At 34.2% G+C, this 16,028-nt stretch overlaps 2 protein-coding genes across 9 annotated transcripts in view; one reads left to right on the top strand and one right to left on the bottom strand.

Moving 5' to 3' along the window:
* The window catches only part of LOC108966993, a 47,178-nt gene extending 37,798 nt beyond the window's left edge, over positions 1-9,380 (top strand). For 6 of the 8 annotated variants that reach the window (XM_018930183.1, XM_018930178.1, XM_018930181.1 and 3 more), the window contains 7 exons: positions 11-194; positions 3,179-3,551; positions 3,625-3,904; positions 3,984-4,184; positions 4,253-4,424; positions 7,494-7,769; positions 7,851-9,380. In XM_018930183.1, coding sequence (XP_018785728.1) covers positions 11-194; positions 3,179-3,551; positions 3,625-3,904; positions 3,984-4,184; positions 4,253-4,424; positions 7,494-7,769; positions 7,851-8,153 — 1,789 coding nt within the window. In that variant the 3' untranslated portion in view covers positions 8,154-9,380. The other 2 variants (XM_018930184.1, XM_018930185.1) reach the window with 2 other exon arrangements.
* A 4,125-nt stretch (positions 9,381-13,505) lies between these two features.
* Positions 13,506-15,979, bottom strand: LOC108966971. The gene is made up of 4 exons (XM_018930156.1): positions 15,936-15,979; positions 15,510-15,666; positions 15,171-15,310; positions 13,506-13,751 (listed from the first exon to the last, which is right to left on the bottom strand). The coding sequence occupies exons 2-4, from the start codon at positions 15,631-15,633 to the stop codon at positions 13,506-13,508; spliced, it is 510 nt and encodes a 169-aa protein (XP_018785701.1). The 5' UTR covers positions 15,634-15,666; positions 15,936-15,979.
* Positions 15,980-16,028: the final 49 nt, after the last annotated feature.

Below are 16,028 nucleotides of genomic sequence, written 5' to 3' on the forward strand. Positions count from 1 at the left end.
TTTATTTCAGACAGGAGAACCGTATGCTACAATCCAAATATGCAGCACTGGAAAGTAAATCGAAGGAAATGATGATGCAACAAAACTATTCGGTCTCGGGCGCATCTGCTGCATTATCGGGCCTGCATTCCCGTTTGGATAGTTTAGTTGAACAATTGGTCTCCACTTATAATATAACTGAACACGATTTGGAGGTACGACGACAAATATTTTCACTTGAGGTGTATTAAGTTTGCCATCAAGTTGGTAATACAGAGAAAAAATGTCGGAGATCTTATGAAGTATACATATATGTAAATGATGACCCTTACGAGCTGAGTCGATTTAGTCTCTCTGCAGTCATATGTTTATACAAAAAATAGTCCCTCAGTTTTACAGATATCGTTCTGAAATTTTGTACATTCAATATCCTTTCTTGTCTGCTCATTTGTCAGAACCGATATTTTATCACTATAACATACAATATAGCTGCCTACAAATTGAACGATCGGTATCAAATTTCTATATGGCAAACTTTTTGATTTGACAGATATTCTTACAAAATTCAATATATATTTACGAAATTTGGCATGGTTTAATATCCAAGACAACGCTACAATCTTCGAAGAAATGTTTTAGATCTGATCGCTTTAACATATGGCACCCATATAATCTGAACGATCGAAATCAAGTATTTGTATGGGGAAACTTTTTCGTTTAACGAGGCATCTTCACAAAATTTGACATGTATTATTACCCAAGGCAACGTTAAATCCTCCGAAGAAATTATTCAGATCGCACCTTTACTGCTTTTATTTGTATTTATTAAGGGTACTATAGTTTCGGTGCAAATGAAGTTGACTTTTTTGTTTTAGGTTTTCTCTAGTTATGTGAAGTATTAAGAACCCTTCACTCAGTAAAAATTTACGATTTGGCTACTTTGTGCTTGCAAATAAAGCATTTCGTGTCATTAACGAAACTAAGATAGTAGAGTTCAAACTATAGTACTAATATGAACTGATATTTTATTAAAGTACTCATATTGTAAATTGTAATTGAGACTTAGATCAAATACTTCTGCCTTTTTTGAATGCTTACTTCCAATTTATGAGAAGATGGCCTGCGATGCGCCTCAAGATGACAAATGACAATTAATGGTTGGGGTGGGTTTTTCTTTCTGTATTAATGTTTTAGCTGTAGATTGTTTGACTTTATTAACATAGTTAAAGTTCGCAATTAATATAGCGCATACATTCATTTTCTGCATGTAATTAACATCTGCTCTTATAGATTGCGCATCATTCAATGCATTTGTTTTAATGGGGCATAATCGTTTGTATGGAAATATATTTATTTTGAAGTGGGGAATGTTGTTGTTGTTGGAAAGTCAGAAAACATCACCCAGTTTGGGAAATGTTGATCACTTGATAGTCATGGGATGGGTATAAATCCGCACCCGTTTCTTTTACATGCATAAATATGCTCAAGATGGTATTACGTGGCTATAGCGGAGTTTACAACAGCGCGCCAGTCAGACTTCCTTTTCGCTGTTTGGCGCCAACTGGAGATTCCAAGTGTAACCAGGTCCTTCTCCACCTTGTCTCCCAACGTAGCGGAGATCTTCGTCCTCCTCTTCAACCCCCGGTGAGTAATGGTTAGATTACTCAGAGCTAGAGTGTTTTCATCCATTCGGACGATTTCACCTAGCCAATGTAGCCACTGTTTCTTAATTCGTTGAACTATCTCAATGTCGTCGTCAATRACATACATCTTCTGCAAAGCCTTCCTCTCGAAAACTTGTGCCCCTGACTCATCAGATGTTATTATCCTTCATGCCTCTGCACCATAAAGCAGGACGGGATGATGAGTTACTTGTAGAATTTGATCTTTGTTCTTCGAGAAAGGACTTTACTTCTCTATTGCTTACTCAGTCCGAAGTAGCACCTGTTGCCAAGAGTTATTTTGTATTGGTGTCTAGATTACCGTTGTTGTTGGCGTTAATGCTGGTTCCAAAATAGACGAAATTATCTACAACTTTGAAATTATGACTGTCAACAGTGAAGTGGGAGACAAGTCGCAAGTACGATGACTGTTTGTATGATGACAGGAGATATTTTGTCCTGCCTTCGATCACTACCAGACCCATTTCCAGTCTGGAGAAAGGTAAATTAGCGGCGCGGTTGTTGCTACTGTACATTCTTGTCGAAGTTTGTACTTTCTCTATTCAGTTCTGCAGCTCGAATTATTTTCTCCAGCAGTAGTCGCACGATAGGAAGTCGTCTTGTCTGAAACCTCGTTTGGTATCGACGGCTCGAAGAGGTCCTTCCCGATCCTCACGGATCTTTTGGTATTGTATATGTATAGTTTTGCGGGGATACCAAACTCAGACAGCTCCTTTTCGTGCTGTCAAAAGCAGCAGGTGGTGAGTGTTGATTCTCTTTTTACGGGTCCCTTCAAGTTTTGGCGCACGGTGAATATCTGGTCGGTTGTTGATTTTCCAGGTTTGAAACCACGCTGATAAAGTCCAATCAGTTTTTTGACGGTGGGCTTTAATCTTTCACACAATACGTTCGATAGAACCTTATATGCGATATAATTATATATTATAATTAGGTTTTGGTTGTTTTGTCGCACCGGCTATCTAAATTCTGTTTAAAGGTGAGTTAGTTATGTATTGAAAATGAACGTATCTAACGAGATCTATAATCATACAATTAATACCCTGTATAATCATTCTTCCGGGTAGGCATGTATGCATAGTATTCTGTCTGAATATGTAGATACATAAAATAGGACTAATATTTTCTTTTGTGGTATGCGCATTGACGTGCCTTAAGATTTAAGCCGTATTCGAACTATTGAAGAATGTTAAAGATGGGTTAACTGTCATGTCATTGTGTTCCTCTAAGCATTAGATTAGAGCCACGACCATCGAAAATATTATATTGAAATCACCAAGAATATTGCTTAGTATCTACACATCAAACAATGTATTATGAAAAATAGTTTTTCCATACAGGCTCGTTGGTATATGAAATGATAGTAACACAGCTATAATGTAAAAATCAATCTGGCACTGAGTTGGTTTCAATAAAATAACATTGTAGCGCATTCGCTTGCTTGTAAATTTAACTGCTACGCAACATATGAATATCTATAAATAATTAATATACATATGATAATTAATTATACTCGATAGGATATCGGTTTCCAGTCAGAAGTACAACAAAATCACGGCAACGCCTTGGAGTCGCGATCAACGCAAAATGTGGACGATTATCTAGGTCGAATGCCAACGAACATAAATGCAAATGGGCTGGACTTTTGCACACACTCTCAACAGTTCTTACCACAGCCGAGTGATGGATCTTTGTCACCACAAAGAAATCAATCATTCATTGCGGCCGTAATAAGTGCCATACGTAATGCAACTACTCCGTCTAGTAAAAAACTATTGGCGCGAAATGGAAAACGCATAAGTATTGAAAACGCTGGTGTGAGTGATTCAAACGGTCAGGCTGCGACAAAAAATAATAACAACTACAATGGAGATACAAAGAATGTCGGTGGTGGTGAGTCAAGTCTTATTTACGCAACTGTTAATATAAAACCTAATTTTTCTTCTGTTCATTGTTCATTACGCAGATGACTCGGATTCCACTGAGATGCTCGATTCTGAGACAGAACCCTGTCTAATGATGGATAACGTGCTGGAAGATGTGACAATGCCCGATTCTCATTCACACAATATGGTCTCATCATGCACGGGTATTATATCTCAGTTGGAAGTACCGTCGGAACTGATTAATCCCGCATCTGGCGATGAATCATTGCATAACTTGTCACAAGCTATTGTGAATCGACAACAAATGGAATTGCAGATCAGCAACATGCACAGTGTACAAAAAGCAACACTACAATTGAAGTGAGTATTATATAATTTTAAACATAATAATATAATTACTTTTATTAACGGTTTATTTACACCCTCCCAATTTGTATAGTCAATGCGAGCATGATAACTCCGATGATGCTAGTTGCCATGACTCAGTGGCGGAAATGCCTTCTCTAATGGAGTATTGCACAGCGCAAGCAGTGGTGGACCAGGTGATCGAAGTGGACAGCTTGGTAACCAAATTGCTCAAGGTCCTACGTCTCATACAAATGGACAACGATAATTGCATACAGCAGCTTATTGTCGATAAGTGAGTCAAATGCTGGGGAAAAATACAAACATGAATATGTCTATAATTTTTTATTATTTCTTTAATAGGAATAAGTTACAAGAGAATAAAGAGGATATGTTGGAGAAAATAAAAGATTTGCAGGATGTGAACATAAAGTTGCAAGATGAGCTTATGGATGCCACACAAGAGCTAATGTTAAAGAATAACGATTTGTCGAACACGAAAGCCGAAATGCAACGACACCGTAATGAGATCGATGTAAGATTTTAAGGAAACGTTAAAATACAATCATCGATTGATCAATAATTTTTTTGCATTAGAATTGAGTTGCTATTGCACAAGCATTTATTTTGGTTGTAGAACTCACCGATACATGGATACTTCTACACATATACTTAAACACATACCGAAGTTAGTCGCATGAACGTAACTAATTATCACACCATTACAATTATAATTTTATTATTATTTTTTTTTATTTGTTTTTTTGTGAAACACACTTTGGTCTCAATATGAATTTTATGATTCGAGTATTAATTTTCCTAAACTATAGCCGAAAACGGAACGAAAAAGAAACGATAAGAAATTGCGACATAATTTTTAAAAGTTAAAAACAGTAGCGATACAAAAATATTTACAAATAAAATATATTTCTGTGGTCGAAAGCATTAAACGTTAAGTATATTCGCTTAATCCAATTTTAGTATTCCGTGAACACTTTTGAAAGTTCAACATTTATTTTAATTTCAGTAGCTTACTATAAGAAAACACCATTTCGTAGACTGCTAAAGCTTTATTACTTTGTCTGCTACTTCTTAAGAGCTGGCTAACTTAACAATTATATACTTTAACTTTTACTAACTTCGGCCACAAATTTATATGTATGTACATAGTTATAACTTTTACATTTATTTTCGAAACTATTGAAAACAGAAACAAAATTTGCTTGCATTTAAATGCGCAGTTAGACTTATGGTCGTAAGAGCATTTACCAAATAATGATTTATGTAGACTTATGTGTATTTCTATATTTTTTGCACTTTATAACTAAAGTTATTCTTTTATATTTTGAACGATTATTCGTATTGTTATTATTTTGTCGCAAATTTGTTTTCCTATTTACATAATAAAAATTTCAACATTGATATATGTTTGTTTACTTTATTGCCAAAAAATCTTAAATAAAATCATTGTTAGCTGATGCCAGTTTTATATTACTTTAATTTTTTATTTATTATATATTATACAAACATGAATATGTATATATATGTACATATAGTATATGGTACGTATATGTGTGTTCATGTTATTTTAATTTATTTGTAATAAAATGGTTGTTTCTACTTATGTACTTTTTAATATATTTATATGCTATTAAAATTTGGGCTTAAAAATACTCGGAGTTGTCTGCTGATAGTATAGAAGTGCTACTCCTTGGCTGTTTAGATAGCCAGAACGTTTTTGAAGCAACTTATTGATGATCATTTAAATATTGCGTTTGAGCATTGAGCTCCACAACCGCTACACCGAGCTGGCGGCTAGCAAACTATTGCTTATTGCATTAGGTATATAAAATAGGGATTTAACAGCTCTTTAAAAAATGCCCCTAAAGAGGATTTCTCATTAAAGAAAGAGTACTTACATTTTTAAATTTTTCTTCTATATGAACTCGTGTTATAAAACTTATATATAACAAATTTTTCTACATATCGAATTTACAACAACTCGCAAACATTTGTTATAAATCAGTAATTCAATGAAGAATTTACCGATATCCCAACAGCGATATATTTTGTATAAATACATATGATCAAGAAACCTCTGAAGCAGACATATGTAAATATTAGTCAAAAGAAAAATGCATCTAACTCCAAACAAATAAAGTTTACCATCTTTTTCTAAAAATGGTTTAAGAAATGTAGTTTATTCAGTCAAACGAGAAAAGTAAAATAAAACTAGAAAAACCGCACATTTTATACTCTTGCAAGTTGAAAGAATCAAAGCCAAGGAAATACTTTAAGACCAAACAATGTTATTTACATACGTAGTATAATATATATAACTCATACTCTGACAGACACATAAGGTTTGTTAGAAAAACGAAAATCATTATATGTAGTATATGGGAGTTGGGGTAGTATCGACCGGTCTTACCTTTTATCCCATTACCACCTATTATTACCATGCCCCATACTATAAATCTAAACAAATAGAATAAAGTCAGCCGATATTAGTTATATGGGGGGTAAGTCAAGGGGGTAAGTCAAGTTTTTGTCCAATTTTATCTATTTTTGGCAAAAAGATACACGGTTATGATTAAACCACACTGTTTCATTTTCATTGAGATAACTCACATACTGGCAGATATATGCGGTACAAAGTCACCGGGAAGGTTAAAACTGTATTGGTCCGATACAACCCGTATTTGTTAAAAACAATTTTTAACTTTTTACATACATAATTTTATTTTATTAGCACGATTCAATAATTTTTGGATTTAAATTGTATATGCCAGCTTTAATTTTTGCGAAATATGTTTATACCACAAATTAAGAGGGATTCCTTATTTGTGGATACAAGGAAGTTAACTGGTCAGAGCGGTTTTTGCTGCATCAATCTACCATGTAAAACAGAACTGGATGTAAATAAAATATAATAAATCAATAATAACGTCATCGTTAATGGCTTGATTATTAAATTATTTAGCTTTTTATGTCAATTCGAATATTTTTTACTATGAATGAAAACTATTCTTTATTCACAACAAGTTCGTATATAAAAGTTATAAACCGTTTTGCTTAGTGATTTCCGTTTTGGTTGTTCTCCTGGTTTGTATTTTTTTGTGTTTTAATTTAAATTTAGGTTTTTTTCGTATCACCTACAAATTATAATTTTTTATCACAATATCCAAATTTCAATTCATTTTATGAAATTCATTAATGTGATTTTATTTTTTCACTTATTCCGATCATGATGTTTCAACTCACCCCCCATCATCAATCGTCATCATCAATGTTTATTATTTTTCTTCAAAAATAAATAAATAATAATAAATAAAAATCCGACACATATTCCAATCTGCTATAAAAACAACGTAACGTTAAAAGCGAAAAATGTCGAAATTCTTTTAACATCATAAACGCATACATACCCACACACATATCATAATATACATATGTAAATTAATTTCCATCAAGCATACATGCATACATACATACATACTTACATGTAATATATAAATCAAATGCACTCACGAATTGGCTAATTGAAAATTGAAATCGAATTCCCTCAAAAAAAAAAAAAAAAAAATGTAATGCCAACCAACAGCGTCTAACGCAGGACATTTGCAATTTGAGTACGCTCTGCAGCAATTACAAAAAACTCTCACCGACAGTTGAGTTTTCGCCTTTGCAACAGCAATTGCTCGGTCCCAACCAAACRTCGTTGAACAGCATAACAACCGACGAGGGCGAAATCATTGGCAATGGGGCAGAAAATGATGCAGAGAGCATTTTGAATTTGCTGAAAATGTGGCAGACAGAAGGTCAATTCAATGAGCTCAAGATTCGAGACTTCCTCAGCACCTTTGTTAAGTGCCAGCGGGTATTTATTCCAATATAATATTCTATTCAATTATTTATTATTGACTATATTAACATTGATAATGTTTTATGTGAAATACAGTGTGTGCCAGAGCAAAAGCAGGAGAACAGCAACACTGAGCGCTTGCGTGTGTACGCCAACCAATTGCAGAATATATTGTCAGTGCTGCAAGCATGCGATGAATCAACACTAAATTATGCAGATTTGCAAAAGCTACGTTGTGACATTGAGATAGTTAAGGCGAACGCAAATTGGTCAAGTATAATCGCTGATCGAGCGGCGGAAGTGAATTGTAACAATGGCAAGCTGTTGAAAGCTAACAGTAATAATAGCAATGAGGATGTTAATGCCAATGCGGCGTTTGAAGAGAAGGAAGTCAATTGATAAGTTAAATAATGAAATGGTGGGTTTCCTATAAATAGAATATGACAAAAGGTTAGTCAGAATATTTAAATGAGGAATCAGCATAATTCGCTCCATACGCCATCCAAAAATGTCCATTTATGTATATTTATTAACTAATTAGCGTTATTTATTGCATAATAGAACTTACGTTTAAGGGCCTAAAATGCCATAGGAATGAGTAGTTTTATAAAGTAAGCTTAGCATTTGTCGTCAAACATTCCTTTCTTGGCTTCTTTGTGCAAAAAATTGATCGGAGACTAGCTTATATGCGACAAGGACAGACTTAAATAACGTTACTGAAATTTGAGAAAACTTTTTTTATTGAAATTATATATTACTACTATGAGCAAAAAGTTGTAAGACTAATTTTGAAATCTATTCTTTAAAATCTATGTCGTGCCAACGTTTTTTCCAGTCCTTGAAACGGGATACACTTAAAATACCGAAGTTCAAAATGCCGACACATCGAAATACCGACAAAATTTAAATATGCAGTGAAATCAAAACACCGACAAACCAAAATGCCGACATGTGAAAAATATTTTATCTTGTCTGCTATTATTTCTATCGAAGAACAGAAAGAGAATTCTACTGACTAAGGGTTATGATCGTCGGGATTACAAAATTCGAGATTTCGATTGACGGAATTTCAGTATACACCCCCTTGAAACAGTTGTAAGATAGTAAAGTCTTCAATTCACTCAAAACGTTTTCCCCGGAGCGATTGTTTGAATTTTCTGAATAGACAGAAGTCTCAGAGAGCTATTTCAGGTGAATACGGTGGTCGCGGCACAATTTTAGTTGAAAATTTCCCGAAAAATTTACGAAGAATCAATGCAGTATGCGATGGAGTATTATCGTAGTGCAAAAATCAAAAGTTGTCGGCCATAATTCTGACTTCTTTTTACAAATAGCTTCGCTCAAACGATGAATAGCACTCAAATAGTTTTCCTTGTTGGCAGTTTGGCCGGTTTTTTGGCTTCGGCTCCGGCTCCGGCTCACTTTTGTCACGATATTCGGTCGATTGATCGTGTGTTTCCAGGTCGAAGGCATAGATCTAAAACTCCAGACCAGTAGTAATATGTTTCATGACATCCTGGTAGTCAGAAAGCATTTTACAGACGTTAATGTGACGCTATTTTTCGAAAATATTTGGTGAATTTGGAAGCAATCTGCTTTCACTTTTCTTAGACCCAAATTATCTTTCAAAATGGTTTTCACTGATCGTTTTGATATTCCAACGATGCCAGTAAGATCTCTGACTGTTAATCGTCCATTCTTAAATCCGTTGACATAGGCTATAAAGCCTTTCACAGGTCAAGCATCACTTTGCATTCAACGAACGTTTAATAAGATCAAACTTCGTCGAATGAAGGTTACGTATACATAAAATGATGTCTTATGAAGATCTTTATCTTTTTTATGGCAGCAATTCGCTATAGTCCGATCTGAAAAATATCCGATCTGAAAAATATATTTTGAGAAAAAAATTTCAACAAGGACTTGACTTTGATCGATCCGTTTATATAATAGTTGTATTGGATAGTGGTCCAATAGAGGATAGATTTAAAAAAATGAACAGTTTTTTGGGGAGATCATGTGAAAATTTTCAGATCAATATGTGAAATGCTGGGGGACTAGTTTACGTATATATTGTAGTTTATAAAGAGAGAGACAGAGGGATGGCAAACGGAATTGGCTAAATCAACACAGCTTGTGACGTTGATCATTTTTATGCAATGTAAATACTTTAAAGGGTCTGCTTCTGCTGTTACAAACTTCGTGTCAAACTCAATATTAGCCGCCAGGATATAAAAAGGTTATACCAATCTTCATTAGAGTTTCTATTAAAAATTTTACATATTTTTTTCACAAGGTGGCAGACTACTAAAAATAGACTCAAGAGGCAAACAAGTTTCAAACACTGTTTTGAACTATTATTCGAATTAAGTACAGTTTTTAAAAGCTTTGGAGATTTTCGATTTTCATCAAGCATATCCAAAGATCTGCAAGTGTAGCCGACAAAACCCGCTGACACATTCACTAATAAAAATTGAATGAGATTATTTGATCATCTCCAAGGCAATTTAGGACACTGAAGTTTACTTTAAGGGTTTTGAATATTATRAAATATGAAGATTATATCATTGCACTTCGGTTGTACCCACGGTTGACGATATTTTAGAAGTTATTTGTGGATCTCCGAAACCCTGCACTCTGGTGCGGATCGTATCGTATTTTTACCTTCAATTTGATCTGAAATTATATTCTTCATCTACTCATGTTGACTACTGAACTCCCCATCTTAGTTGAGTGGAAACCATAACGACTGAGCAGAAAATATATAACTATAACTTAATGTGATAACTTATTGTAAATTGCAATAATTTCATCGTATGTACTTCTGATTGCTCGCTTGCCAAGAAGAGTGACCCGTAATCGCCAGAGACTTCCCGTTTTGGTTTTAATGAAATTTGAATTGTTCGAGAACCATTGGAACCCTTTGAGAAAAAGGGTAATAATCTTTTAATAAATCCATGTTTGACCAATGGATGAGATCAAAAATTATTGTACTTTAGACAGCCAAAAGCACAGTCAATACTAAGCCGGCACACTTAAAAGTTTATTTGCAAAGATTATTAAAAAAATTTTAATGACACTTTTCAGACAGCTCAGATCTGCCCAATATAAAGAATTTAATAAACAATTAAATTGAATTGATAGAATTAGTATAATGTTTTGTATAGATAATTGTTATAAAGGAACTCGGAAAAAGGTTTACCCGTCTGTTTAACAAAAACATGGCTCCTTGAGTTAATTATAAAGTCTAACCTGACCATTTAAACTGTTTAAATGTCCGCAGTATTATGTTTTCAAATACTATTTTTTACTTTTTCTTGAATAAAAATTTGTAAATTTTTCGAAGGTTTTCTCACTTTTTAGTAACGAATATAAAAACATTAAAAACTATATAGCGAACCACGCTAAAAACTAAAAAGATTGATAATGGATTGTATGTTATTGCGTTTTCGAAATAGCCTTTGTATGTCAAGTTGTGCGGAAAGTAATAAATTTAAGTCCAATAATACCTTCTATAAAATAAAGTAATTAGAAATTAATTTAATTATATCAAATATATTATGTGTCCTTCTTTAAATCAGAATATATCTAATCGCTTTGCTCAAAACTTACTTTATTTGAAGTTTTGTTCGAATACAATATAATATATTGTATTTGTGGTAATTAATTATGTAGATGTATACTTAGATATTCTAATAGAAAGGTTTTCTTTAATGATAGTTGCTTAAACAAGCCAATGCGTAGCTAGTTCTTGTTAGTATTATTCTGCTAACTAATTTTCAAAATTATATTAAAAATTTTAAATGTAAACTTAATTATACAATTATTATACTTAATCAATGGCCAAACATTTCCAAATTCCAAAATTGTTGATAATGAATTATTATTCGAAAATACATATATAAGGCGCGTAGTTATGTATGTTACAGTGTTAAATGTTGATTATACTCGAATTTAATAAATACTAAAAATAAAAACCATTTACAAAAATAATATTTTAATTGTATTTTTACATTTATGCATAAGCAAATTTAGTATAAGGTTTGCATTAAGGTAAACCTCGTGAATGGCGAGCGAATTTTTTTAAAGCTTTCTTCTTCTTTATTGGCGTAGACACTGCTTATGCGATTATAGCCGAATTTACAACAGTGCACCAGTCTTTCTTCCATTTCGCTGTGTGGCGCTAATTGGATATTCTCTCATGTAGCCAGGTCCATCCCAACCTGGTCTTTCCAACGTAGTTGAGGCCTTCCTCTTTATCTGCTTCCCCGGCGGGTACTCCGTCAAATACTCTCAGAGCTGGAAAGTTTTCATCCATTCGGACGACTTGACCTAGCCAGCGCAGTCGGTGTCTCTTAATTCGCTTAACTATGTCAATACAATATATTTGTCAATATCGTCGTATATCTCGTACAGCTCATCGTTCCATCGAATGCGATATTCGCCGTTGCCAATGCGCAAAGGACCATAAATCTTCCTTAGAACCTTTCTCCCGAAAACTCGTAACGTCAACTCGTCAGATGTTGTCATAAAACCCCTCATAGTGCGCTTTGCGTCTGTCTAAAATTAATTGAGATGGCTAGTATTAATTTCATCGAATTCGCATGGTACGGCAAGGATACAGGTAAGGTTAGGTTATACTAGTTGGTTGTCATGTCATGCATAAAGCTACAGATCCTTTGTAATGACAGATGGAGGTACTTTAGATACTTGATGTATAATTCTGACATTTCATCTACCCTCTTGAACTGCAAAGCTCCCGAATTGCTAAACCGAGTCCAGATAAGGCTGCCATGCCGTCTTTTCAAAACCGTGTGATTTTAAAACATCCGTGTTTTTTTCCCCTTACGTAATCTTACACATGATCTTAGCGATCCTGAATAACCCTTAAGGCATTTCAGCTCACCCTAATTCGCCTGACAAGCCTGTAAGAAATTTCGGCATTAACTTGTGAATATCCTTTAGTGGTTTGGTAGCCACTGTAAATCTCTCAATGAAAAAAAAAGGGTCCCCCCTCTCTGAAGTAATGCAAATTTGGTTCCAGGGTGGGTGACGACGGTTCCTTAGACAGGGGTTTTAGTGGCCTGCAAGTGGCACATAACGTTGCTGTGACGACAGCACTGATGTTGCGGAAGGCATTTTCCACCTCACCCGCAAAACCACAAAAAAAAAAACACAAAAAAGACTTGTGCTTGTAAGATACCGGTATTTCGACTGTTTGAAGGGTTGGTGGACCTCTAGCTCCGTGCAATAGATTTCTCTGTTCACTCCATCAGCAATTTTTGATTCCACCGTGAAGATGTTAAAATTTCCGCTGGTGAGTCCCTCTATCCCCATGAGTGTACATGATCTATAACTACCGAGGATATAACTACAGTGATATACTATGTTTGTCATCTTAACAGACCATAGTGGAGAAGAGAATCTTTAGATGCTTTCAGTTCATCTTTACTTAAGTGGATTACTCACTTTCCGCTCTGCGCACGAAGAATTTCGTAGCCCCACAAGGGCTGGTTGCTGCTTCTAAGTTTCCAATATTATTTGTACCTTTGGATTAGTTAATCGAAGCCTATTTTTCGTGTGAGCAGCAATTTTATTAAAATTTAACGTCTATTGCGGCAATATTACATGTTAACTTCATTAACATTATTAAAAAATACGAATAAAAAGAGATTGGTATCATCTGATTACAACAATATTTTATTGACTTAATTTACTTTCCTTTGCAAGTATATATACAAATTTAAATTTTTATGACCAATTAGAATGTGTTAACGAATTATAGAGAACTGTAGGAGAATGTTGGGAGCCATAAGGATGTATAAATTCATAGGCCGATAATATTATAAACAGAAAGAAAACAGTGTAAAATATGCTTAAGAAAATACCAAAGCTACGGCGCAGTTCAAAATTAGAAATGCTTAGTGCAACAAAGGTGTAACCGATCATCAAGAATAGAAACACGCATATGGTAGAATTATTGTTAGTGATGAAAAGCTGCAAATAAAAAACAAAATAAATGTTCAATATAAAAAAGTTTTCTAGAGCTTACTTTCGGCGCTACCGAACATTATATACTCTCGCAATGTGTACAAAGTAAAATCGGGTGAATAATTGCTCATGACTTCGATACTTGTTATTTGAGGAAATTTTTAATCGATTGAACTTGTAGACACAAATTTGTGAATCGATATCACACAATTTTGAGACTGACTTACATTATACTAAACACAATTATATAGTGTATTATATTAGACATGTGAGGGCCAATGGGAGTATGAGCGGTTTCATCAATTTTTGGCACTAAACCTCATAATGCTCAATGTAATATTTCAGGGACGGCAGTACTTATGTATATAAAAGGTATGGTATATGTGAGTTAGGGAAGAAATGGGCTGTTTGCCATAATTTATTGATCAGAGTTTTCGTATATAATATACTTGTATTATATGAGGATTACAAAACGTGACACTTTTCATTTTTATAGCTTCCTTATCCTTTTAATATCTATCTTATAGTTCTTTCTATGTACATCCAATAGTTTTTTTTTTTTGACAGATCATGTGTGACTAGTGTCTTGTGATTTTGTTCAGCATTTCTTGGCATTTCAACATAATCGGCCTACTGAGCGCACTATTCGCAAAAGCATTACCCATCTTAAGAACCAGCTTTCATTATTAGATAATATTCGACCAAACAAACCATGTCCAGCATGCTATGAAGAAAATATAGCACCCGTAGATGAGAGCTTCACTCAAGAGCTCTTGAAAAGTTCCAAACAAATCCGACGTTTTCTAGCCAAATTTTGTTCAGCGATGAAGCCCATTTCTGGCTCAATAGATGTATAAGCAAGTAAAATTGGCAAATTTGGGACGAAGAACGTAACCGTCAATGGCGAAAGTTATCGCGACATGATAACCGACTATCTCAAGTCTGAAATTGAAGCTCGTGATCTTGGCGATGTTCGGTTTCTATTCCTACATATGGCATCAATCAATGGATTTATTGAGAGAAGAGGTGGCCAGATAATTTCACGTTTTGGGCCGGTCCATTAGCCCCATTAAACTTTCCCTGTGGGGACATGTCAGTCTAAAGTCTATGTAAACAATCCAACTTCGATTCAAACCTTAGAACAAAACATCACGCTTGTCATTCGCCAGTTACCAGTCGAAATGCTAGAACGAATCATCGAAAATAGTACTCAACGGATGAACCATCTGAGACATAGCCGCGACCAACACTTGAAAGAGATAACCTTTAACAAATAAATGCCAAAGAATGTTCTTACGAATGATAATAAACATTCCCTATTAAATTTGAGGATTCTGTGTTTTTTCTTATAAAAAGGTAGGGAACCTCAAAAAGGATCACCCTTTACATATTTAATAAATATATGGAAATAATACACAAACTTACAGGGGATGATGTATCGAAACAAGGTTGGAGGACCATGGCAGGGAAGCTACCGATTGTGTTGTATACAACCAAACCGGTAACGAGACCAAACGCAATATCCACTTCTTCGTATTCTATCAATTCATAAACAAGAATCATTTCTAAAAACAAAAGAAATTGAAGATATGTGTTTTAAATATATGCCACAACTCGATTACCTAAATAATCTTTTTAAAAGAAAGTTTATCAAAATCTGTCACTTAGTATTATCAATTATAAGCAAGTTTGAAGCTTACAAAATACAGTTAGTTTACAATACTATCTCAGTAATTTTTTGCTCAAATATTTATTTAAGTTTACCTGTTACACTGCTGGAAAATGAGGAACTCGCAACAGCAACATCATCGAGATTCCATCGTATTAGATACTGAAGACTTTGATGAATTAAAGTATCCGCTTCCATGGTAAGTAACTGCCAAATCATGAAAGCAGCAAACAATCCTAATACACTAAAGACCTTGAATTTGGCAAAAAGGTATAAAATAAATTTGGAAAAGTGTTGTTAAAAAGCCGTTAAAAAATACTCAGAAAGTAAGCAAGGACCATYTGTTACGTAAAACTGATTTAAAAAGATTTTCTTCAACATTTGTGGTGTTGATATACTTCTTAATAATATTGTACTAAACATATTCAAAAAAGTTAAGAAGTGATAATGAGGATATCGCGAGATTTTTTAAGAAGGCCGGTAGTCTTTCTATATTGAGTGAGTTCCAGTTGCATACTTACTTTATACAGTCTAGGCGGCTCCCTAGCGCTTGCCTTTACAAGTAAAACAATAGCGGCTAGAAATCCAAAAGCGAAAAACCCAAGACAAATTTC

This window comes from Bactrocera latifrons, unplaced genomic scaffold, assembly GCF_001853355.1.
Source record: "Bactrocera latifrons isolate USDA-ARS-PBARC rearing strain unplaced genomic scaffold, ASM185335v1 scaffold_172, whole genome shotgun sequence".
NCBI classification, from domain to species: Eukaryota; Metazoa; Arthropoda; class Insecta; order Diptera; family Tephritidae; genus Bactrocera; species Bactrocera latifrons.